The sequence below is a fragment of the Vicugna pacos genome, chromosome X (genome assembly GCF_048564905.1).
Source record: "Vicugna pacos chromosome X, VicPac4, whole genome shotgun sequence".
In the NCBI taxonomy this organism is placed as follows: Eukaryota; Metazoa; Chordata; class Mammalia; order Artiodactyla; family Camelidae; genus Vicugna; species Vicugna pacos.
Window position 1 is genome coordinate 55258245 of NC_133023.1, and position 25179 is coordinate 55283423.

Genomic DNA, 25179 nt, shown 5'->3' on the forward strand with positions numbered 1-25179 from the left:
ATGTATCGGTTTTCGCTGGAGAAACGGGCACGATCTAGAAAGCGTTTGCTTTCCCCGTTTATGTTTTTCTTGGTGTGTCTGGAGCGAGTGCCAAAAAGCATCAAGTAACTAACTCCTCTTTATCACCAGGGTTAGGAGGATTCTGGAGGCACACGTCGTACTTTGTTGCCAGGCATTTTCGGCTTGCTGCCTTGCTCTTATCTAGGGGTGTGCCCCACCCCCATCCCCTGCCCCGCGGAGTTTGCAGGGTAGGCACACGGATTGAGAGGTTTGGGCAGTTCAAGCAAAGAACGGGGGCACACTTATCCAAGTCCTCACAAGGATGCAACTTGATTTGGGAGGATTCAGCTTGGTTTTTCCCTGTCACCCCAGAAGTAAATTTAGGGATCGCCAAACTACAGAAATGTGCTTGGGGCCTTGTGCTCTCCGTGAAATGGCGTTTCTCGGGCCACATAAGCGACACCTCGTGGATGTGATAGACCTGACTCCGGAAGCACCGTGAGTGGGCGCCAAGTTCATAGCCGCGAGGTTTGAATTTGCCTGGTGACAATGCTGTGATAGGTGGGTTCCCCGGAGAGCGGGAGTACGTCAGTTACGACCTCCCGCCGAGCCCGGGCTCTATAAAAGGACGCGCGCCCGGGCGTCTCCCACAGTCGCTCGGGACCTCGCACGCCTTAGACTCCCAGTCTGAGGCGAGCAGCAGATCGGCCAGGCCAGAGGCTGCAGAAGCAGGTAGGTGACGGGAGGGTACTGAAGCGGGAACAAGCTGGAAGCACATCTTAGTGGAGCCGACTTAATTAAAGTCAGGACCGCTATAAGCCCTGGACATTGATTGTCCGTGAACCCCGAGACTGAGATTTTGGCCAAATATTTTGCCTGTTTCCACTTAAAGCTTTTAGAAGAAGGAATTTGTGTGTGTGTATTTGTGATACTAACGCCAATAAAACAAAGATGCGGAATGGGGGCCAGAGATACCAGTTGGAGCATGAGGGAGTAGAGGCCTGGGAGGTGGCGTGCAGTTGCTGAGGGGGGGTGCCTAGGCCTGAGTGGTGGGAGGCTGGGTGGCTGATTGAGGTTGGAATAGGGTGTGGAAGTAGGGGCAGGTGTAGGGCCAGTTAGGAGTGTGTGTGGGGGGAGGTCAATGCTTGATAAAGGGGTGAGAGGCGAGCGTGAAGGGGAAAGATGAGTGGAGGAGTTGGGACCTCATTGGTTCAAGACTGGCTTGGGGTGGCCAGAGGTGAGATGGAGGAGTGAGGGAGCGGAGGGGGGATCTAGGTCTGTTCGTGTAAGATTTCCTGGGGCGTGGGGGTGGGAAGATGTGGGGATGAGTGAAGAGAGTTGAGGTACAAAACTGACGGGGGGTGGTCTGAGGTGAAATGGCGGAGAAGTCTAGACCTCATGGTGTAAGGCTGGCACGGTGGGGGGAGAGGGGTCTGGGCCTGTTGGTGTAAGACCTGGGGAGTGGAGGCAGGAACAAGGGGGTAGAGGCGTGGAGTGGGTGAGCGGAGGTATCGAGGCCTGATTTGTGCAAGATTGGCTGGAATGGTGGGAGGGGGGAGTCTAGGCTTGATTGATCCAAGACTGGTTAGGGATGTGGGGTAGAAGCGGGGAAGAGGGAAAGGTGGGGGGAGGGGAGGAAGTGAGGAGAGGGGTGGAGGAGTGGAAGTGGGGGGGTGGAGGCCGAGGGGAGGGGTGGTAGTGGGGGGAGGTGGGGGCGGGGGGGCCCGGGGGAGGGGGGGTGGGGGGAGGCTTGGGAGGGGTGGGGGGAGGGGAGGGGTGGGGGGGAAGTTGAGGAGGGGGTGCGGGAGGGGAGGGGAGGGGGAAGGTCGGGGAGTGGGGAAGGTAGAGGGCCCGATGTGGTGAAGAGCAGAGTGAGGCCTGATTGGTGCAAGACTGGCTGGGGCAGAAGATGGGAGTAGGAAGATGGAGACGTGTGGGAAGGAAGACCTTATCCTCAGGGGGAATAGGGGGATGGATGGAAGACTTTCTTGGGGTGTGAGGCGAAAGTAGGGGGAAGGAAGATGTGGGGAGAGGGCAGGGCCGGTGGTGATGTGATGTGTGTGGGTGGTGTGGGAATACATTTGCGGGCAAAAGAGCATTGGGTTAGGGACTGAATAGTGCGCACTAAAGCCTAAAAATGGGAAGAAATTTTCTCTGGGGGCTAATAAACGAATGATGGTCTTCCTTGCACGTCTTTATCACAGGTGGCAGTTGAGGTTATTTAACATCAGGGTCTGCCATGTGCTTTGGGCTTTCTGACTGATCTACAAAGAACCTCAGTGGGGAAAGGTGGAAGAGGGGGTGGTACACCCCATCTCTAGTTTTCTCTATCCAGGAAAAGGCTGCAGTAAACGCATTTAAATACTTCTCATTTCATAGAGAAAAGTTTTTGCTTTAGAATGAAGAAGCTGCTCAAAGGTAAATAAAGGATGTACAAATGTCTAAGTGGTTCTGATTTTCTTTAAAAAGTATATCCTTGTCCTGACTACAGACACGGACATGTCCGAAGTAAAGGCTGGTCGTTTGAAGATCCTGGATGATGATTGGTAAGATTTGAAAAATTGTCTTCTCTTAGTTCAGTCCTACTTTGTTGGCAAAATGACTTTCTCAAAAAGTATATGTTTATTTCCTGCAGCATCTACAGAATATATAGCTTGGTTAGTAATAAAATGAGAATTATAAAAAGGGATCTTAGAATCATAGAAGTCCAGCCACCTATCCAGTGCACGAATCCTTCATGTAACAGCTCTTTTGGTGGCTAGAAGTATAGACCTCCATGAAGCAACACAATGCACTGTTGAGTATGTGCAATTTCTGGGAAGTTCTTCATTTTGAGGCACTTCAAACCTGTCCCTAAGTTACTTGCATCCCATTGTTTGCAGTACTGCCCTCTAGAGGTACACAGGTGAAATATTTTTCTTCCCCATGATAAGGAGGTATTTTAAGATAGTTGTCTTAGCTCCTCTAAGGCTCCACCCTCCTGAAGCAGTGCTCTTTCCCCCTCCTTCACAGGTAGGATTAGCATACAGATAAATGTAGGCTATGGGAGAAAGTAGAAACCATAGAACAGAGTCTGGAAATGGGCCCAGATACATATGAAAATTTAGTTCATGATAAAAAAAATGACATTTCAAATAAGTGAAGAAGAGATGGATTCATTAACAAATGATTTGAAGATGGCCGACCATTTGGAAAACAATAAGAATTAGATTCTTACCTCATCACTCCTTATACCAAAATAAATTACACATAGATAAAATATTTAAAAAAAAAAAGAAACCATTAAAATGCTAGAAAATATAGATGGATTTTGTTTCCAGTAATTTTGGAGTAGGGAAGGTCTTTCTAAATTTAGTATCTAGCAAAAGCATAAAAATGACAACAAACTGGAAAAATATTTATATGATTTATGATAAAAGGCTATTTTCCTTAGTCTACAAAGAACTTTTACAAATCAACTTAAAAAAGGCTAAACAGAAAATGGGGAGAAGTTTTTAGAAGGTAGTTCTCAGAGGAAAAAAACCAAATGGCTCATAGACTTATATCACTTATATTTAAAGAAATAAAAGAACTTTAAATGAGATACCATTTTTCAAACATGAAATTGACAAAGATTAAAACAATTTTGATGATACCCAGAGTTGTTGAACTTGTAGGGAATTCTCACAGTCATGGTGGGACTATAAATTGGTGCAACCTTTTTGGAGGGTTACCAGGCAGTAGCAAAATTTAAAATGTTCATGTCCTTTGATCCACTAATTCCACTACTAGGACTTTCATTTTTAGAAAAATTTTAGTTAATTTCTGTATACATATACTCACATATACTTAAGTGCATCAGTGTGGTTGTATCTTTTTTTTTTCTCTTTATGATTTTATATAAATAACAACATGCATTATTTGCAATGTTTTTTAATCAAATAGGTGACTTACAATCACAAGTTTCATTGTCTCCCTAACAGTTCTCCCAATATAATAGACCTTCAGTGCACTGGGTAAAGATGCCATGCATTTAAAAAGTCAAAATGGTCAAAAAACTAGATTTTTAAAACAGAGTAGAAGGTGACCATTTAATATGACTACGCCTTATTAAAATCACTTCAGTTTGTACGAAGAACAAAAAATGCTACCGAAGAGTATATGCTTGTACTGTCAATTTAAATGGAGGCTAACAACGTCTAAAAAAAGCAGATTAAATTCATATGAGTCTTGGGGAAAATATTCTATTGAGATTCTGCTATAGGAACAGAATCAATGCTATCCTAAGTTTCCTAAAATTTATTTTGAACCATCACTTCAATTAGTTAAAACTTTCAGGGTAAAAATAATGACACACAAAGATGGTATCAGAAAGGCATATTTAGAATTCCTGATAAAGAACATTTGATTATTTAGTTTTTGTTTAATGACTAGAAATCTTTATTCCTTCAGAAAATAACGTATTTGTTGAATGACACCACCTACTTAGTGATTTACCAGATAACCAGTGTGGTTGTATCTTACATGCTCTTTTTTTAGTTCACTCTTATTCTCTTGACTCTTTTCCCCCTTCTTTCATGCCCCTTCTCCCCCTAACTCATGCTCATGGGGTCACGTACAGACATGTACAGGCTGTTTTGGTCTTAGTTCAGTTCTGTGAATGAAGGATATGTATGACTTAATTACTAGTGCACAGAGAAATGCATACAGGGATGTTCACTGCAGCATTGTTTGAAATAGCACAAATTTGGAAGGAGTTTAAATTGGATTTGGTAGTTGAATAAATTATGGTTCATCAAAAAAAGTGATGAGCTATATGTATTGATAATGGAAATACTAAGATATATAAAGTGAAAAACTGCAGAACAATCCATATAGTATAATACTACTTATTAAAAAAAAAAGCTTTGTGCACTTGACTTGTGCTGATACGTGCTTATGCTTAAGAACTTTCTAGAAGCATAAATAAGAAACGTTTATCTCTGGGGAGTGGGACTGTTGGAAGAACAGGGGCAGAGTGTTCCTCTTCCTTACTCCTTTTCAGTGTGTTTTATCAGTCACAAAAACTGTCTAGTAAACATTATTTCATGATAGTCATTAAAATGGGGGGCATTAGCAAAAGAATGCAGCAAACATTTGGAAAACATACATCTTAAGTAATAAAAATAAATGCTAATTAAAATTATTTGCGTCTTAAATTAGCAAATTTAAAATATTTAATCCTATTTATAGTAATACGTCCGACGTTGTGAAGTGGTACAACCCTTTGGAAACAATTAAGCAAATATACCAAGAACTATAAAGTTGGTCATACTTTTGATTGAGTAATTTGACTCCTAGGAAAATCCAATTTACGAAAGTAATTAAACGCACAAAGATGCTAGTTGCAACATTCAGCTAAAGAATCAAAGTAATGTGTGTGTGGTCAAAAACACAAGATAAGTAAAGTCCGAGCTCCCTCTGTGACCCTGTCACTTGCTCCAAAGAGGGACTGCCTGGGGCACATGGTTGGCGTTAGTTCTCACGAGAAGTAAGCAGGCATTCTGGTTTATTAGTCAGCCCCTTGCAAACTTGGTTAACAGGAGTCATTCCACTAGCATTTGATGAAGAATTGAGAAACCTGAATTCTTGAAGCTACAGATGCAAAGACCAGATGCCAGACTTCTGGTTGGAGATCTTCCTTGAGGCTGGACAGCGACCTGCTAGTCTCCCCACCTGCCCTTGCCGCAAGTCAGGACCATTGTGTCTCAGTGTCTGGGCAGTGTATTTCCATTAATGCAGACAATATGATATTGTTGTTTGTTTTTACTTTGGGCTGGCTGTACCTCAAACCTCCACATAGATGGGCATATTACTGTATTTAATTTTTTAAGTGGAGAAAAATATTACTTAGATCTGATAAGCAAAAATTCTTAAAAAATGAGGTTCTATGGGAGTGTAGGTAGGAGGATGGAAGATAATAAAAGGGGAACTATTTGAAATTTCATTTTCTGAGGGGTTGGTCATTGGGTCTATTTATTATTAGTTTTAATTTTAATTTTTGATGGAGGTACTGGGGATTGCACTCAGGACCTCCTTCATGCTAAGCATCTGCTCTACCACTTGAGCTATACCCTCCCCCACCCGAACTATTTTTTGAGGAGCGTTCGTTTATTTATTGAATACTGACTTTGTACTGAGCAGTATGAAACAGATACACTTCCAAATCCTTCCTTAGCTTACTGTCTGGGATGATGGGAGATAGAAACATGTAAACAGGCAACAACAGTGTAGTGTGATAAGTGCTGTGATGGGGGCAAAGTACATGATCCTGTAGATCTTGTTTCATTTTCACAAAAGCCATATGAGCTAAACGGTTCTTTTACAACTGAGGCCAAGGGTTTGATTCATAGAAGTCTAGGTGAGAAGTGATGGTGCTTTAGATTAGGGTGGTGGTAGTGAAGCTGGAGAGATTTGGATGAATATAGGATATATTATAGTTCCATCCAAAGACTTCCCCCCACATTTTAACATTTCTGAGATTGGGCTGCATCATATGGAGGAGAGCATATAATCATTTGGTAGTGTTTTTCCCTTTCTTAGAGGTACATATGATAATATCTCAGATTGTATGAAATATACCTTAGAAGTAGGGCCCACAGGTCTTGCTGAGGGATTGGATGTGAGATGTGAGAGAAAGAGCAAAAGCAAGAATGACTCCTAAATTTTTGGTTTGTGTTACTGGTTGGATATTGGTGCCATGGACTGAGATGGGTAAGACTAGAGAAACAGGATGGAGGGAGGAAATAAACCTGTGTTAAATTTTTTATTGAAGTGTAGTTGATTTACAATATTAGTTTCAGGTGTACAGCAAAGTGATTCAGTTATACATATATATATATTTTTTCTTTTCAGATTCTTTCCCATTATATGTTATTACAAGAAATTGAATATAGTTCTCTGTGTTATACAGTAGGTCTGGCCGTGTTATGTCTTAAATACTGCGTGTCCAAGATGTCATGTAGATAGTTGGCGTTTGGTGGAGAGTTCGAGACTAGAAATATAAAACTGGGGAATGTGGGGAGTCGGGATAGTAGAATGAATGATCCAGGAGAGGACAGTAATGCAGCACAGTATGGAAAATGGCAGGAATAAGATCCAGGAGAAGGGGGATGAGATCCAAAGTCTAAGGGAAGGCGTGGCCTTAGATAGAGGTAAGGATGCCACATTCCCTGTTAATGATAAAAATCATTAGTGTAGTTAGAGATAGGTCTATAGATTTGTTGGTGGGAGGAAGAGGGAGTTCCTGTCTGATTGCCTCTGTTTTCCCAGTGACTTATGAGACAAGGACATTAACCGGGTGAAGGAAGTTTTGGCAGTTTGCAGCAGAAATGCTGCTGAGAGACATAATGCAAGGGCTGGGGGACTGATTTTCATTGAGTGATCAAAGCCTAATTAGTCCCCTCTGATGCCCACTGACTAGTCTTTTTTTAGCAAGATTTATTAAGTTTCAAAAATTACCAGGAGAACACAGGCCCATGGTAAAAATAAACAATACGGGGAAGGGGGGAGGCATAGTTTAAGTGGTAGAGCTGTATGCTTAGCATGCAGGGGGTCCTGGGTTCAATTCCTAGCACCTCCCCTGAAAATAAACAAACCTAATTACCTCCCTCTGCCAAAATAAAATTATTAAATAATACAATAATAAAGTATTTTTTAAAATATAGAAACATCTAAAGTAAAAAGTGAAAGTCCGCCCTCACAGGTACACACCCATTCTTTTTAGGTAATAATTATTAATAATTTGGTACTGGTTCTTTTATATCTTTTCTTATGGTCATATAAAAGCATACACAATCTCTATGGTTTATGGCTTCAGTTTTAAAGGGGGCTCTTTGGGTTCTTTAAAGTTTTTGGGGGTTTTTCTTTGTATCTTCAAAGCCTTCTAATATGATTTCTTATAGTCTTTTCATAAGTTCTAGGTAAGCCAAATGGCTCTTCCTAGGTGCATATATTTTCTCTTTAGGGATTAGAGTACAACTCTGTTGTGTCACTGTTTGTGTCATGTTTCCGATCCCTAATTCCTTTTGCCTGACCTCTAAAAATCAGTGTGTATCTAAAAAGGTAGATGAAGATTGGATCACGTTTTAGTTTCTGTATAGTGCTATGTATTGATAATAGGTTTCAAGATAACCAAGGTCACATTTTGACCCATACCTGAGAAACCTTACACCCAGCAAGAATTTTTTCTTGATGAAAAAAAAAACCAACTTGAAGCCTAGTAGTGAATAAGTCCAATATGTCCAATGATCAATCAATAAATAGGAAATTTAATCAAGAGGATGAGCCAGCATGTGTCTTGAAAGATTGTATATAGAAGGTATATGATCAGTCCAGTAATCAACCTCAAGGCTAAAATTAAAAAGTCCACAAGATGTGGTTAAGGCTAACTTTTTATATGTAAAACCTTATAAAAATACATAAAACTTATAAATATGTAAAACTATGTAAATATATGCAAAACCTTATGGCTATTATGCCCATTTTCTTTAGCACTTTGGTTTCCTCTGTTAGCTCTGTGTCACAATAATTCATGATAAGATTGCCTATGAGAGGGTGGGTATAGCTCAGTGGTAGAGCATGTGCCTAGCGCACATGAGGTCCTGGGTTCGATCCCCAGTACCTCCAAAAAAACCAAAAAATTAAACCTAATCATCCCCCTTCAAAAAAAAGAAAAGATTACCTATAGGTAGGTTCTAGAATAGAGCCAGGCTCCAGCACAGAAGTGATGCTTATTGCAGCGTGACTCCTCTAAGTTGGATTTTGGATCTCTTCAAATCATCATGAATGGCTGATGATGGGATGTCCGCTGCTCTCTGGTGAGCTGAAGGATCCCTAGCTGGAATGTGCTTTGGTGTCACCTCAGTACAGTTGTCCCTCAGTCCCCAATATCTGTAGTATATTGGCTCCAGGATCCCTCTTAGACACCAAAATCCTTGGATGCTCAAGTCTCATATATTAAGTGTAGTATTTGCATATAACCCATACACATCCTCCCATATTTTCTTTTTTGGTCCTTATTTTTTAAAATTTTTATTTTTTATTGGTTTGCAATATTGTGTTAATTTCTGATGTACAGCATAGTGATTCAGTTTTACATATATATTCTTTTTGAATTCTTTTTCATTATAGGCCACATTACAAGGTATTGAATATAGTTCTCTGTGCTATACAGTAGGTCCTTGTCTCCCGTATACTTTAAATCACCTCTAGATGACTTATAACACCCAACACAATGTAAATGCTATGCAAATAATTGTCATCAAGCAGCAAATTCAAGTTTTGCTTTTTGGAACTTTCTGGCATTTTTTACCTGAATATTTTCCGTCTGAGGTTGATTGAATCTGCAGACGTGGAACCCTCGCATCCAGAGGGCTGTCTGTACTGCAAGGCTGTAACAACAGGCCAGGCGGCCTGCCGCCAGGGCAGGGAAGAATGAGTGCTGGGGCCTCTGTCACATTGTGAGGCGGAGAAGCAAGGGGCCCAACACCATGTTCACTGCAGGGAGCAGTTGCAGCTTTGAAGTTAGGTTTTGTTTGCTCCCGCAAGAAATGGACTTCAGCATTTGCTGAAGCGTTTACCGATAGCAGTCCTGATAGGTAGACCCTCTTCAAGCAGTGAAGCCCCAAAAGGTGTCCCCCTTGCTCTTTTGCCCTTTTGATTTTTTTTTAGGTTTTTTTTTGTTTGTTTTGTTTTAATGGAGGCACTAGGGATTGAACGCAGGACCTCCTGCATGCTAGGCACACACTCTACCGCTGAGCTATATACCCTTTCCCAACCCTTTTGATTTTTAACTGTAATGTCCACATCCTCAAGTACTTTCCCCTGTTGTGTCTTTCTCAGAATTCACCTTCATATCTTTAACTAGAAATAGATCACTTGGCAGAAAACAGGCTTCTCACTGATAGCTAAAGATATTCCTTCTGCTATCTTGGATCGTGCAGTAGTGACTTAAGCAGCTTACTGCTTTTAATTTGCCTTTACCTCCCCTATTGTGCTCTTCATTTCATTAGCCTTTGAAACCATTTTGCATTTCGGAAACTCTTGTGGTTCTCTTCGCTTGAGATTTTTTGACTTTGTTTGCTTCTGGTGTTATAGTAGCTTTCCTTTAAAACAGTGTGTTTTATTTTGCAGTTATATTATTACTGTGGATTCAAGCAGTGATGAAGAACCTGATACCAGTAAGTAGAGTCCACTCAAAGCAGCAATTTACAGTTTAAAGTGGAATTTAACCACATCTTTGTAGAGATGACTAAAATGTGATTTGGGACATTCGGTGTAAGCTGTCGTAGGTTTGTCTTCTCTAGGGCTCTCTAGATTGGTGAAATGAAGTTTATTTCCCTACTGTTAGGAGCAGAGGAAGTTCTCTGGGCTTCTTTTCAAGTTTGCTTCCTTTACTTTTTTCATTCTCACTCTCCTTACTTTTATTTCCTCTCTGTTTCTCATGGGAGATGTAAGAATCCACCGTAAAATTTTAACTAGCTCTAAGTTAGGGATTTGGATTTGAGAGAATTAAAGACATGGGTAACCAGATTTTATTGTGCTTCAAATGCTTTATGATGCCCTCTTTCTTCCTCTGATTTAGTTGCGATTGGAATGAATGTGCAGAAAGGGGACGTCAGGTGAGTAGGAGAATTAGTGAAATTTGACTTTTTTTAAAGAAATGATGTTCTGGGTAAGAAGATTTAAGAATAAACCTCACAGGGAAGTGTATAGCTCAGTGGTAGAGCGCATGCTTAGCATGGTTGAGGTCCTGGGTTCAATTCCCAGTACCTCCATTAAAAGTAAATAAATAGATAAACCTAATTACTCCCCCTGTACCAAAAAAAAAGCAATCATAAATATCACATTTCCTTTGAATATCATGGTCAGGGTCATAATGGGTGTGTGATCTCACAACCAGTTTCAAAATATTAGATCCCTTATCCCTGGCCCATTAACTAACTTGTCAGTTTCTCCTTCAAAATGTCTCTCAGAACCGTCCCTTAACTTCCGGTCTCCCCTACTAAGGCCCTTATCAGTTTTTACTCTTGTATTTGTATAAGAGCTTTTTAAGTGGGCTCCTCACTCTGACTTCTTCCTCCTCTGATCCAGTCTATACCCTACTTCCAGATTAGTCTCCTGAGACACTGCTTTGATCAAATCAATTCTCTACTCAAATCACTTGTCATAGGAAAATCCAACTGTTAAGCCCAGTAGTTAAAATCCTCTGTGGGACCTATCTGTCAGCATGATTTACTACTTTTCCTATTTAGGAGCTGTCTCCTCTTGCCAGAGCTAGTTGAACAGGTGTTACCCAGGTACCAACTACAGAAGGTGCTAAAAAATTACTGGAATAAATCCAAAATAACTGTGGTTTCCACACTGCTTGAATTACTGTAGAAATTTTAATTGGTCATTCCTACTCCCTCCGGAAGGCAAAATAGTGCTGTCCAGTGGGAAAATGTTTTTTTAGATAGCTGATTTATCTCTGTGGATTACTTTTGCAACATGTAAGCCACCAAGCCTTACACCAATGTGTGAATGAAAGTCAGCAGTTGTAGTCAGCTGAAATTCTAGAACCAAATAATGCATTGTATAAAGCTGTTTGTTGGAAATGATCAATTTTGTTATTTATACTTTTGAAGTTAGGTTTATTGAGATGTGATTTACATACAGAAAAATTCGCCCTTTTTAGGTATACAGTTTGATGAATTTTGACAAATGTATAAATGGTAGTGTAACCATCACCACAGTCAAAGATGCAGAATATTTCCATGATTGTCATTTACATTTAAATGGCATGTCATGGATCCTTAGAAATATTCTGGTTTACAATATTACATATTATAAAGTCCTTGTTTGATAATAAATTTAGAAGTATCCAATTATATTTTAACTGGGGGGAGGTAATTAGGTTTATTTATTTATTTAATGGAGGTACTGGGGATTGAACCCAGGACCTTGTGCATGCTAGGCATGCTCTCTACCACTGAGCTATACCCTTGCCCCTAAAAGTATCCACTTTTTAAATAGATTGGGGTGGGTGGGTATAGCTCAGTGGTAGAGCACATGCTTAGTATGCACAAGGTCCTGGTTCAATCTCCAGTACCTCCATTAAAAAAATAAATAGAAAGATTGGTTTCTTCCTGCCTCCACTAGATAAGATGTTGAACACATATGTAAAGAAAATCCATTTCAAGGGGTCTGCCAGGAGTGCCCACAGATATTGGTCCAGTCCCAGTGACTTCTATATATATGGGATGTTGTAGGAAGGGTGGATTTGGGGAGGAAGGTGATGAGCTCCATTTTGGACGTGCTGAAACTGAGGGACCTATAGGCAAGGGCTGGCATTCAAAACATTTAACAACCAGTAGATACAGACAGGGATCAGTCGGGATGGCTGTCTCACTGGTTGGAACAGACACAATCAATAAACAGTTGGTGAGGCTACACCTGTGAGGGCTGACTGAAAATCAGCCCTACCCACAGGATATCTAGGTAAGGAGGCTGGCACTGTGGAGCTAGAAGTCAGAAGTGAAGTTGGGCTGGCGGATGGATAATGTTTACCCAGTCCTTAGGAACTAATTGGATTGGTGTGAACTCTGGCATAAATCCTGGGAATGACTTGAGAAAGAGAAGTGTGTGAGAAGAAGTGAATATAAAGATGAGAGAGAAAAACAGTATCCTAGAAATCAAGAAAACAGAATTTTAAGAATGGAATGAATGCTCAACAGGATAGCAAAGGCCTGTCAACGTGGCAGCTTAAAAGCAGTAAATATGGTGGAAAGAGATGAATGGATTTGTTTTTGGAACAGGTGCAGAGAAGTCCTTCAGCGGGTTTTTTTTTAAAGTTAAAAGAAAAACACATACGATTATTTTTATCTTTTTCTTCCTCCCTTAATGGATGCACTGGGGATTAAGCACAGGACCAGCATGCGCTCTACCACTAAGCTATACCCCCACCCCTCTCCAGCAGTGTTTTAAGGAGTTTTCTCTTTCATCGTAAAGGTATATTACTCTTATCATACACTGTTTGGAAAATACAGAAAGGTGGTAAATTTCAACTTTCTGGAACCTCTGACCCATATACCTGGGCCAGTTAATAACAAGGATCCCCAAGGGGTGCTCACCTCCAGCATCCTGGGTGGCACAGGGGTGCTGCTGATTTGGGCTCCCTCCAGAGGAGTCCATCAACTAGAGAGGGTGATGCTGGCTTCGGGCTGCAAAGAGTGATACCCAGGAGGAACCTCCTGCCGAGGCTGCCTCTCTGCATCTGTGGCCCTCTCCCCTTCTCAGGCAGCGAGATCTCAATGTGGATAAAGAGAAACAGCAGTTAACTAAGCATTTCCCTCATCCATTCTCCCTGCCCCTTGCAGCACCAAAACTATTTGAACACATACCCTCTAATAGTCCATTTCACTCTCAGTACTTGACAGATAACCTCCTTTTGAAAGGATTGAGATGAAAAGATTTCATAAAAAGATGGGAACATTGGAAAATCAGGAATAACGACTGAGTAGTTCCAGAGAAGGGGAGCAGGGTTACTGCGGGAAACAAACCGACAAATCATGTCACAGTAATCATGCCACAGTAATCATGCTCATTGTAGAAAAGGTAGAAGATGCCTGGAAAAGAAGGATGTTGCATTCATTCTTCTCTTTTGCTTTTCCCTGTCTCATCACTCAGCTACGTGGTGATTGACTCAGACTCTGATGATGAGTGCTTCCGTAAGAAGAAGAAGGTGAAGCTATCTGGAATAAATAATAAAGGCAAGTAAACCATTAACTTCAAGAAGTAGCTGAGCCGTGCGGTGCAACCTCACCACACATAGTCATTTCAGGATGAGAGTCAGCAATCATTCTGTTCTGAATCACTGAGTAGTGAGCGCCACCCTTTTCCCCTCATATGGGCTGGATGGGGGATATGGCTGGATTCCCACACCCCTTGGTACATGTCCTAACACAGCAGCGACTGTTATTGCTGCCTTAGATCTCGGGCATCCCCCTCAGTAGAGCTCTTACCTGCCTAGCATTCCATCCCCAGAGCAGAACTCAGACTGAGCAGCTTGAAGGCTACTCTGCTCCTCCTGCTCCCGCTCTCGCCCTCCTTCTCTGGATATGGGGATGACAAGGAAGGGGAAGAGGCAGGGGCTCATTCTTTCCAGCCTGATAGAGACTCGGATGTGTGATGCTTGAGGACCAGCTTCTCAGGGGAATCCTTGCTTTGTCTGTATAGCTGTTTGTCTTTGCCTTTCGCTACTCCCTTTATATTTTCTCGAGTTTCCTGTTTTCCTTAGAACCTGTTTCCCATAGCAGCTCGTCGCCTCTTTGGATTCAGAGGTCCTCTTCACCTTTTAGGAGGTGCAGAATTTTATTCGCGTTTCAGAACCTGCACAGTGGGTGTGAGATGTCGGGAAACTAGGGGCTTCTTGAGCATCAGGGACAGTATTTTATTGCTGTGTTTGCTTAGTACCTGGGATAGGGCATGATACACAGGCACCTGCTACTTCAAGTACTGACACCCTTAACATACCAGCTACTTCTTTGATAACTACCCCCTAGCTACTGTTGTCCAGACTCTCCTAGTTACCCTGGGATATCAGAGCGGGGAAAGGAAGGGAGGCTTGGAACCCTTGTCTCCTACTGTTTCACCACCTATCCCCTCTAATTTCTTTTTCCCCTCCTCTCTGAGTGGATTGCCTGAGCAGGACGAAGGTCCAGGTGCAGAGGAGGGGGTGTGATATGACAAGCTACTGAAATGCAAAGGGAGCCCTCAGGGCGGTAGCTTTGAAGTAGGGGCATGAGCGACAGAACCAGAAGGCAATTTGTCACCATCTGCCACCGGTTGCCGACTCCTTGAACAGAAGATCCAGTCCTTTTTTCTTCCCTTTAAAAAAAATTGAAGTATAGTTGATTTGCAATGTTGTGTTAATTCATAGGCTTTTGAGGATGAACTTTCAACTAAGGCTGCTCTTACCTCTCTGACCCGTGGTGTCCATCCCAGGAGTGGATTGAGGTCGGCTCCAACAGACAGGACTGTTTTTGTATGTTTCTTCTCTATTCTGCACATGCCATCTCTTTTGTTAATGTCATGAATTTAGGTAATTTTCCAGAAAGGAAGGCCCAAGGAACTTTAACACACACTTCCAACCTTTGTCAGTGTACAAAGGCATTTTTATACATTGAAAGCAGTGTATCCCTACTTTTTAGAATTTCAGCTGCAGGTTGGAAGTCATTCAGTCTTCTAGGAAGGGTGACTCTCTACCCTAGGAACACCCACTCCTTCCTCTTTCCTTATTGCATCTCTAAAGTTCTTTGATAATTAATTTAAATAATAGATGAGACTCAAAGTGTACTATCCCAGAGCTGCAATTTTAGGATGAAGACTTTTTACATCAAAAATCACATTTTCACAACTCGCCCAGACTGTGGTTTATATTTTTTACATCCAGGATCATAGAAACATAGAAGTTGACCTCTGAGCAGATTCCAGAGAGCACATGTGTTAGACACACTGCCCCTCACTTCCAGATGACGGATGGGTCCTCAGGGAGAGCGGGGACGTTCCCAGTGTTTCCAGTGTTCCCAGGGCCTCTCAGTGCTGGCATCAGAACTCAGCTCCTCACTCACATTGGTGGCTCTGAGACCTTCGTATTTCCGGACTATTTAAAAAAAGAAATTTTGGTGGCTAACATAGAGTTGCCAATTTTTAATTTGTCTAACGATGTCTAAGAAAGATAATTTAATTTGTCTAATGATTTTTAATTTGTCTAACTTCCAGCTACCATCTACCACCATAATTTCATAAAGTAAAGTAAAACTGCACCAGCAGTTTAAGTGAGGACATAATCTCAAAATAAAGGACAGTCCTTTAAATGCTTGATAGAAACTGAACTAGATAGGAACCTCCACCCCACTTTATTATTCTAATTTCTCTTATTTTGCTGTGGCGCAGTGAACATATACAAGTGTCAGACCTGTGGGAACCACTGAGCGCCTCTATTGGGCAAATTAGAGAATGTGATTTGAAAATTGCCTCTGGGTTTAGATTGCTATTTTATCTGTCACTATTCAACGGAAAATAAAAAAAAAGCAATAGAGGTAAAACAGCCTAAAATAACAGATTCTGAACCATGGTTCATTATAGCACAGTTCCTGGCTTGTTTAATTTGTGCTCAATAATCTGAAGTTGAGTGTGTGGCGGGTGGCAGTGGAGGGAGTATTTATCTGTGATTGTGTCTCTTGAATTTCAGATGAGATTCTGGAAGTGTGGTCTGATACTGAGGAGAAGCCATGCCAGAAGCTTCCAACCATTATCATTGATGATGATGATGATGATGATTTGGAGGGCCCTGTGATAATAGAAGATGATTCGTGTGATGAGGGCCAGACTCCCTCAAATGAGCAAAAGAAGGATGAGATTGCTATCTTCCAACGGAAAGTATCTAATAAAGTTGGTCATCAGAATCTTAAGAAAGATCCCTACCAACCACCAATTGATGATCCTGACGTTGAACTAGCGTTGTCAATTAGCAAGTTGTCAACTGATGAAAAGCCTGAGCCTGTGGTGGAACAACCAATGAAAAGGAAGAATAAAAGCAAGAATATATCCGTGAAACCTGGTAAGCCAATCAAACCAAGTGTGCCAGCCACGCTTGCTGTGCCCTTTGCCCTGTGGATATGTCTGTCTTGTCGGGTCTGCTTGTCCTGCCTACTAACCCTCTGCCGTATTTGACAGGCTTCCTAATGGCCAAGGGAGGCGGCCATCCCAGTGAAAAGGCTCTTCCTGGGAATAGAGGAGGATGCCCATGTATTCCTCATGCTCCTATGTCTTCATATTTGCCATTCCATCATTTGCGGTGCTTCCCCGCCCCCTGTGCTTTTTTGTTCTGAGTTTACCCCGTTTTTCTTAGGACCCAGCCCGATTGCCGCTTGCTGTAGGAAGCCTGCAGGGTTGCTCCTCCCTCCTGGGTTCCCAAAGTTCCTAGACCCCATCACTACTAAAGAACTTACACAAGTGTCTTAAATATGTTTCTGGAGTGGGGAGGGCAATAGCTCAGTGGTAGAGCGCATGCTTAGCATACGTGAGGTCCATTAAAAAAATTTAAAATAAACTTAAAAGATTATGTTTCTGAATCTGTCCTCCGAGTAGATGGTAAGCCTCTTGATTGGAGGGCTCTTACTCATCTTTTAGTCTCTCTCAGAGTCTAGCATGGTACTTGGCATAAAATAGATGTTTAATACATTTTTAAAATAAACAAACAAAGGACATTAATGACTGATATGCGAATTTCTCGCTAGAGCAACCAGCAGCTTGGGTGCTGGACAAAGGTGGCCAGATTTGGCCTGCAGATGAGATGAAGTTGCTGCCTGGGACGTAAGCAGCTTTCCTCGGGGCGAGTGCATGCACTGTGCCAGCCTCAGCCGTCCTTATACTGCCCGAGCCTCAGTTGCCTCCACAGCCTAACCTCTAGTGTAGCCTCATGATGGTCCTCGGTCCCCAGGACAAAATCCTACCCCTGCTTGCTCTGCTGGCAGCTCTGTGGCTCACATAGCTAAAACCATTCATGCCGACTCAAAGAGCACTCCTCCCGCTTCAGAGAGATTTTGGGTTATATGCGTGGCTCTGGGCTTGGGTGGGGATGCTTCTTCTGGGTTTACCTTTGGGTACAAATGAACTATTATCTTTTCAGTTGTTGAAGGACGGAAGACACGTGGGTCTTCCAAGAAGAAACCAAGTGCAGCAAAAAGTGAAAAATGCAACCCTGGGTAGGTACCGGTCATGTTCGACTGCACAGGAATTGACCATGCAGTCGTCACTCGTGAAGCTGTCCCCTGGGCACATGGCGGGTCTTCAAGGGGATGAAGGAGTCTAGGGGAGGGAGGACAGGATTTCCATCCCTGAATTGGGAGGGCAGAAGCAGCAGGAGGGGGAAGAGGAGGGGGGAGGAGGGGTGTAGGGGAGGAGCCTTGGCACCCCTCTCCACCCTCTCCCCCAGCAGAGCCGACGTCAGTGCTCCACCCAGATCTCCACAGATCCTGGGGAAGACTGCAGCCTTTTGCCCTCCAACAGCAGCTCTGGCCTTTGAGATTTCCTTTGTCCTTAAATTCAGATTAAACAATGATCAAACAAGATCCTTCTTTCCAGGCTAGATACAGCTTCATGGCCACCAGTTTCCACCAAACTAAAGCAAACACAGTGGGAATGATGAGAAGACAGAAAGGACGTGTTCCCATCCATTGAGATCAGAGACAGGCAGTCCAGATTGCCTTCCAGATTTTTCTAGTACTTTGGATGGACCTTTACTCTTATTATGTGTATATATTCTTGCAAATCATTTTTTTTGGTATATATATATATATTTTTATTGAAGTATAGTCAGTTTACAGTGTTGTGTCAATTTCTGGTGTACAGCACAGTGCTTCAGTCATACATGGACATACATATATTCGTTTTCATATTCTTTTTCACCATAAGTTACTACAAGATATTGAATATAGTTCCCTGTACTATACAGTATGAACTTATTTTATATATATAGTAGTTACTATCTGCAAATCTCGAACTCCCAATTTATCCCTTTATTCTTGCAAATCTTTAAAGCTTAAACATTAGGGTAAAATAGATTGCTTGTAGTCCTTTTATTTTTATTAAGCTGTATGTTATATATCATGTTGATACTGATATTACATTGTTATATATTATATTGATACTGAAAACAACAGGTCGTTTAGACCAAAGACGCGTTAATGCTCAAAGGGAGGAAAAAAAATTAACACATTTCCTCATTTAGATTTCAGAAGCTTCTCACTTCTTCTCTTAAAAATATGATAAGTGAGCATAATTCTCTTTCTTTGTGTTCACTTGCATTCAGGAATAATTTACACTTACATCTGAATTCTCTTACAAGCGAAGGGATATATTTGAAGAACTGTATGTTTCTTTTTTTTAAAACCTGTATTTTGGGGCAATAGATGCATCTTAAGGGGAGAAGAATGATATGTCAGGCATAGGGCAACAGAGAAGCTTGGACCTGGGCAGAGAGGCTGTTTCTGCATTTCTCTTCAGTTCAGCATGTTCTCTCTCAGACGGGCCCCCTTTCAGCATAGCTTATTCCCTGGATTCCTAGATCCATATTTAAGCTGCTCTGCCTCTAGGGACACGTGTCTTGGGTCGGTGCCAGGTTGCTCTGCCAGAGAATGACAAGCGAAGGAAGAAGCTGCCCCTTTGTGTCATCGTCCTCGGCCTCCCCTGAGGGAGGCTAGCCTGTTTGGACTCTTCACCGTCACCTTGCTGCTTCCTGTTTCAGTGTGTAGGCTTCCTGTTGTGCTCAGCCCTGCTCCTGTGCAGGCTGCTTGCTGGTCACAGTGTCTGATGTACCCATCTGGGGTCTTGTTGGTTCCTCTGATGTGGAGATGCTTAGCCTGCAGTAAAGCAGCATCAGCGTGGAAGTGAAGGCTCGTGAAGCCACAAGCTACTTGACGTGAGCACAGACACACACAGGGGTAATGCTGTCTGCTGAGGTCTGCGGGTGGTTCGAGTTTTTTATCTGTCACCTTTTCTGATGCCAATTTGCTTTCAGAACTAAGTAATTGGAGGCAGAAATGTTAGTCACTCTCATCGGGCTTGGGGATGAAGACCCTTCCTTTAGCTGCCTTTGTCTTGCCTGGTGCTTTTTCCCTGTCTCCACCCCAGCCACCTCATGCAGGGTTTATTTTGTGACTTAAGGGTTAATGAACGTCTTGGCAAAATCTCAGTCTCGGGAGTTCTGTTAAGTCAGAGACACTTCCCTGTGTTTGCTGCTGGTTTATCCTGCCAGCTCTGTGGGCTCATCTCTTTGAGCTTGTGGATTGTTCCAGCTGAGATAAAAATGCTTTAGTTTAAATAAGTAGTTATTACAAGTGTGAGGTTTTGTGTGTGTGTGTGTGTGTGTGTGTGCTCAGCACTATCCTTTGTGCAGTGGAATTAGGCCTTGAAAGACAGGGCAGCAAGGGAAAGACCCTGAAATCCGGGTCAGGAAGATTCAGTGTCTCTGAACTTTGGGTAAGTCACTTCGCCTCTGAACTTGAGTTTTGTCACCTGCATAGTGGAGATCATTGGAACAGGCGACTGTGAAGATTAAATATGATGATACCAAAGGAAGTTCTTGGTAAATGATGAAGTCTACACAGAGGGTTGTTCTCAGTAGAGGTGGCGATGTGGCCATTCTAGGCCATGGACATATAGGTTGTGCCAAGGTGTGAATGAACTGTGGTAAATCCCAGTTCATGTCAACGAACGTTTGAGTTGCCCACTTCGGCCAGAGTGGAAATGGTAGCTCTAAATAGAGGTTGGAACCAGATTGACCTGGGCCTTGAATGCTTGGCTAGTCAGTGGAAAGCCAGGGAGGGACATCACTGGAACAGGGCGTAGGAAAAAGAATCTGAAGGGGGGTGTGTTTGTGGTTGGTTAGAAGAAAAAGAGCCTGGAGGTAAGGAACACAGGGATGCTATAGTCACCAGGCTTAAAGGGGAGGACAGGAACTTGACCCAGGGTGGTGACAGCTCATGGAGAGGAGGGGCTGGCTGGAAGAGATGATGTGAAGAAGATAGTGGTCTGTCTTTGTGCCTAATTGAATATGGGGTGAGGGCGAAAGATGGATTTTAAAATGTCTCTGAGGCTTTCAGCCTGCTCTCACAGAAGCTGGACAATTAAACACATTCAGCTGGAGACAGACTCATGTTAGTTGGTTGGAAATTTGCATCGGCCAGTTGTCAACTCAGAACTACATCTGAGGAGAGAGATGGAGACTGCACATCCAGGTCTCGGGTCGGTCCTGTTGAGGTTGGGACCACGGGCTTCGCATCTCTGTCAGTGTGTGAGAATTGAAGAGAAAAAGGCTTGGATGAAGTGCCCTCATAGCAGGAGCTGGAAGGAAGAGGGACCAGCCAGTCTTCTCAGTCTCTCTTGACGTGACCTGTTCGTATCCGTTTCTTCTATTGATTTATTTTGCTCTACCAAACTCATTTGAATTTGCCTTTGCAGGGCTTCTGAATGCAAAATACCTGGATGTTTCTTGCGTGGCCTTGAGAATTTAAAGGAGTATTCTGGCAAGAAGTTCAAGCGAAATAAGGATGAACTGGTTCAGAGAATCTACGCTCTGCTTAACAGCTCTGTCTTTGATAAAAAGGTAGACTCTTGAATAAGCACTTATTGGATGCCCAGTGCTCTTGGGTGCTGGGAGGTGTGCAGATGTGCTCACTGTATATTTCCTACCTTCAAAAAGTGCCAGTTTAGTTGGGGAGATGAGACATTACGGACAGGAAAGAAACAGAGTGTTTTGTGGTTACAGGGTATGGTCTAGACTGTTACTACCACGGGCGATCAGTAGAGGGAGAAATCACTGAGGCCCTGAGTGGTTAAGAGAATAGGATTGCTTGGAGAAAGTGAGACTTGTTCTGGGTGTTGAAGGAGGGTAAGGGGAGAGAAGAACAGTGGTGGGGGAGAGGGCAAGTGTTGACGCTCGACTATCAGGAAGAGAAGGTTCGTGTTGAAGGAAGGAGCTATGGGACCTTGGACAAGTTCCAGAACCCCTCTTTGCCCCTGTTTGCTCATCTGTAAAGTGGGTGCAATACTCATATATACTACTTCACAGAATTATTGTCAGGTCTGGGTAGGTGAATGCCCCTGAAGTGCCTAGAATAGGGCCTGTGACGTGGTGAGCAGTACATGTTAGCTAGCGTGGGGCCGGTTAATGGAGGGCCTTGGGAATCAGGTTGGAGGAGCTTAACTTGAAATCAGTAGGCAACTGTGCTCACTTCCTGATAGGGCGGTTCCGTCCCCAGTTTGTAATGGAGCCTGGGAGTTGAAAGTTACCTTTGAATACATGTACAAATAGTTGTCAAAAGTAATGTTATTAAAAAAAACTCACATCCTGCCCAGGAATGTGATGTGACGTGGAGTAGCTGTTGAAAGTGTTCTGTGAGTAGCATGAGGGTATGGATGGGATGGGGGAGAATCTGGAGGCAGAGAGACCTGTGATCATTAGGTTTTCTGACTTTATTGTCTGAAAAAACAGACAACAAAAAAAGAAGTTTTGTCTGTGACAAAACTTTCTGCAGGGAAAGTTCTTAGATCTTTCTAAAGCTTCCCCCAGCCTTTGGTGCCCTTCCTGATGACAGTGGTGTTACATCAGATGACTGATGAGCGGAACCTTAAGCGTTCTGAGTTGCATTTGTAGTTTTGCCTCAGCACGCTTGCGCACGGGCTCTGTCGCCTGCCTCAGCAGGCGTGTCCTGCTCTCCTTGGTCACTCTTGACTTTTGGCTCCGCACAAGGGAGCACGGATCCAGCACCCATGTACTCACACGTCTCCCTTGCAGCCTGACGGCCCATTCCTTGTCTTTACCTGGGCTCCAGCATAGGTGTTCTTCTTAGAATGTTCGATTTGCAAAACTCTTTTTTAAAAAAAATTTATTTTTGAGGAGGGAAGGTAATTAGGTATATTTATTTACCTTAATGGAGGTACTGGGGACTGAACCCAGGAGCTCTCCCCTACTGCCCTAGATCTGCAGAACTCTTGAGTGGATATTGTCTGGTCTTCTTAGACCTGCTATCTGATTCGCACTGGTTGGCTTTTTGTTCAGCTGCCGGAGAAAATTGATATCGGCTGGAATAAAAAGATGCTGAGAACTGCTGGCTTATGCAACACTGGCCAGATTCGACGCCCGAAGAGGCAGCGTTATGCTAAGATTGAGATTTCTCTGAAAGTCTGCGACTCTGCAGGTAATGGTAGGAGGCTGGCAGAGTCCGGCCCAGCACCTGGGAAGTTACTCTTAGGTGCTGGTGTTCCCTGGCAGCCTGTGTCACAACTTTTCCTGTCGCTTCTGGGTGGACAAGCCTACTGTGTGTTACTTAGAGGACATTATTATTTAAATTCTTTTCTGTTTTTTTTGGTGGTGGGGAGGTAATTAGGCTTATTTATTTATTAAAAAAATTTTTTTAATGGATGTACTGGGGGTTGAACCCAGGACCTCGTGCATGCTAAGCATACACTCTACCACTGAGCTATACCCTCCCCTACTAGAGGACATTATTCTTGGATGTCTCACCACCACTGAGCATCCAGTTCGTCCATATTTCTACCAGGCCTCACATTTTCTCTGCAGCTCCCTGTTGCCAGTGGCAACATCTCCATTCTCTCGGTAACTGAGGTTCAAGGTCCCCTAGATCTCACCAGTCACCAGATGTTCATAATGACTCGCCTGTTATCATCATTCCTTCTCTGTCTTTGCCTCTGCCTAGCTTCAGCCCCTCGTTACGTCACTCTTCTCCCTGCCCCATCCAGTCTCCTGCACAACACGGCATGGCGTTCCGGCTCAGAAACCTAGGACTTGCCAATGTCTGGAGCATGGCTTTGGGGGCCATCGTGGTTTGCGCCCCCTCCATCTGGCCGGTCTTGCCTCACTGCTCCACCTGTGCTCCAGCAAGACTTTCTTCATGTTGCCTTTCAAAATGGACCACACGCCTTCCTGACCCCAACCTTTGCACACATTTTTCACCACAGCTAGAATGGCCTTCCTAATTTTGCAAATCCAGTCAACTGTTAAGGGCCCAGCTCAGATCCCAGCTTATCCGTGGAGCCTCTCCTGACTAAATCCCATGGTCATGATGATTGCTCCCCACCCCGTCCACTTATGCTCCTGGAGGGTGGTGACTGGGTCTTAGCTGGATTTATTGCTAGCTACGTCCCACAACATGATGAGCACATCAGAGCTGTTCTGAAAAGACTTGCTCACCTGAGGCTTTCTGTCATTAACAAAACTGGGCTGAAGTAAGTAGAAATTCCATTTTCAGAATCCTGGGAATATTATAAGATGACTTTGCATCCGGTGGGGTGGAGAGTCTCGGGGCGGTTGGGTAACAGACCAGAAAAGAGTCAGTTTAAGCACTCATGATTTCTTTTTACTCCTTTTCTAAGACCGACTCCGGGATACTTTGATCCATGAGATATGCCACGCAGCCTCCTGGCTACTTGATGGTATCCGTGATTCCCATGGTGATGCCTGGAAGTATTATGCCCGAAAATCTAATATGGTGCACCCGGAGCTGCCCAAGGTCACTCGTTGCCATAACTATGAGATAAACTACAAGATTGTTTATGAGTGTACTAAGTGCAAATCCAGGTAAGACCCTCCTCCTCACAGTTTTTCCCAATTATGGTTTTCCTGTGCCCTCCAAGTGGCTCCTCAGTGATGTTAGCAGTAAGTGCATGGCTATCTGACTTGAGCAGTAAAACTTCCCTACTCCTTTTCATGTCCACCTTCTCTGTTCTCTGCTCAGTGCCCTGCTTTTTGAGAACCCACAGAAAAAGTCTTGCTTCAGGCCCGAGGCTGGTACCTCAGAGGAGATGCTGAGGTCCACTGACTGATTCCTTTGCTGTGTGGTATCTGTTTCCTTGTTAGGATCGGCCGCTACACCCGATCCCTGAACACTGACCGCTTCATCTGTGCCCAGTGCAGGGGCCCTCTGGTCATGCTGCCACAGACTCGGAAGGATGGGACCCCCATTCGGCCCCATGTGAGACCATTTGCCAAGTATGTGAAGGAGAATTACAGGATCATTCAGAGGCAGACAGAAGGAATAAGTCATGGAGATGTGATGCGAAAGCTCAGCAAGGATTTTGCTGCCAAAAAAAAAATGCTGGGTCTTTGAGGTTTTCTGAGAATGTATTTGTGTGAGGTGAGTCCTCTATTGGTCAGGAGTTTTAGAAAGAGATCTTAGACGAAGTTAGGAATATTAGAGTTTAAATCCTTTTAAAGTAGCTTCCTGTTGTTAGTAAATGATTGTTCTTAACCAAGGGTTAACTGTTTTGTGCCCTTAGTCTTACACAGAAGCCCTTGGTATCTACCTTGGGTCTTACTTAGATGCTGTAGTTGTAAGGTAGTGAATGAAATGCAGAAGAGGAATGAGTTTTGGAGAGTGGCAGGTGGAGAGAGTGAGAGTTAATGCTGAAAAGAGAACAAGTTTTAAAGGCAGTCCTTCAAAAGCAGGGCTGCTGTCAGGTGTAGCCTGTTATACTTACCTAGAATTAAAGGACAAATGTGTTTCATAAATTAGTTGATATTGTATGAAGCCGTCTGAGCCAATGTAACTGTTCACAAGATAAGAAATAAATAAATAAAATGTTTTCTGCAGTTCA

The 25179-nt window shown here is 43.2% G+C and overlaps 1 protein-coding gene across 1 annotated transcript; it reads left to right on the plus strand.

The window, feature by feature from the left end:
• On the plus strand, window positions 1-25179 carry GCNA (germ cell nuclear acidic peptidase). The gene is made up of 12 exons (XM_015250688.3): window positions 1-43; window positions 562-732; window positions 2492-2546; window positions 10153-10199; window positions 10604-10640; window positions 13687-13769; window positions 16253-16621; window positions 17693-17768; window positions 21025-21169; window positions 22625-22763; window positions 23959-24163; window positions 24443-25179. The coding sequence occupies exons 1-12, from the start codon at window positions 1-3 to the stop codon at window positions 24690-24692; spliced, it is 1620 nt and encodes a 539-aa protein (XP_015106174.1). The 3' UTR covers window positions 24693-25179.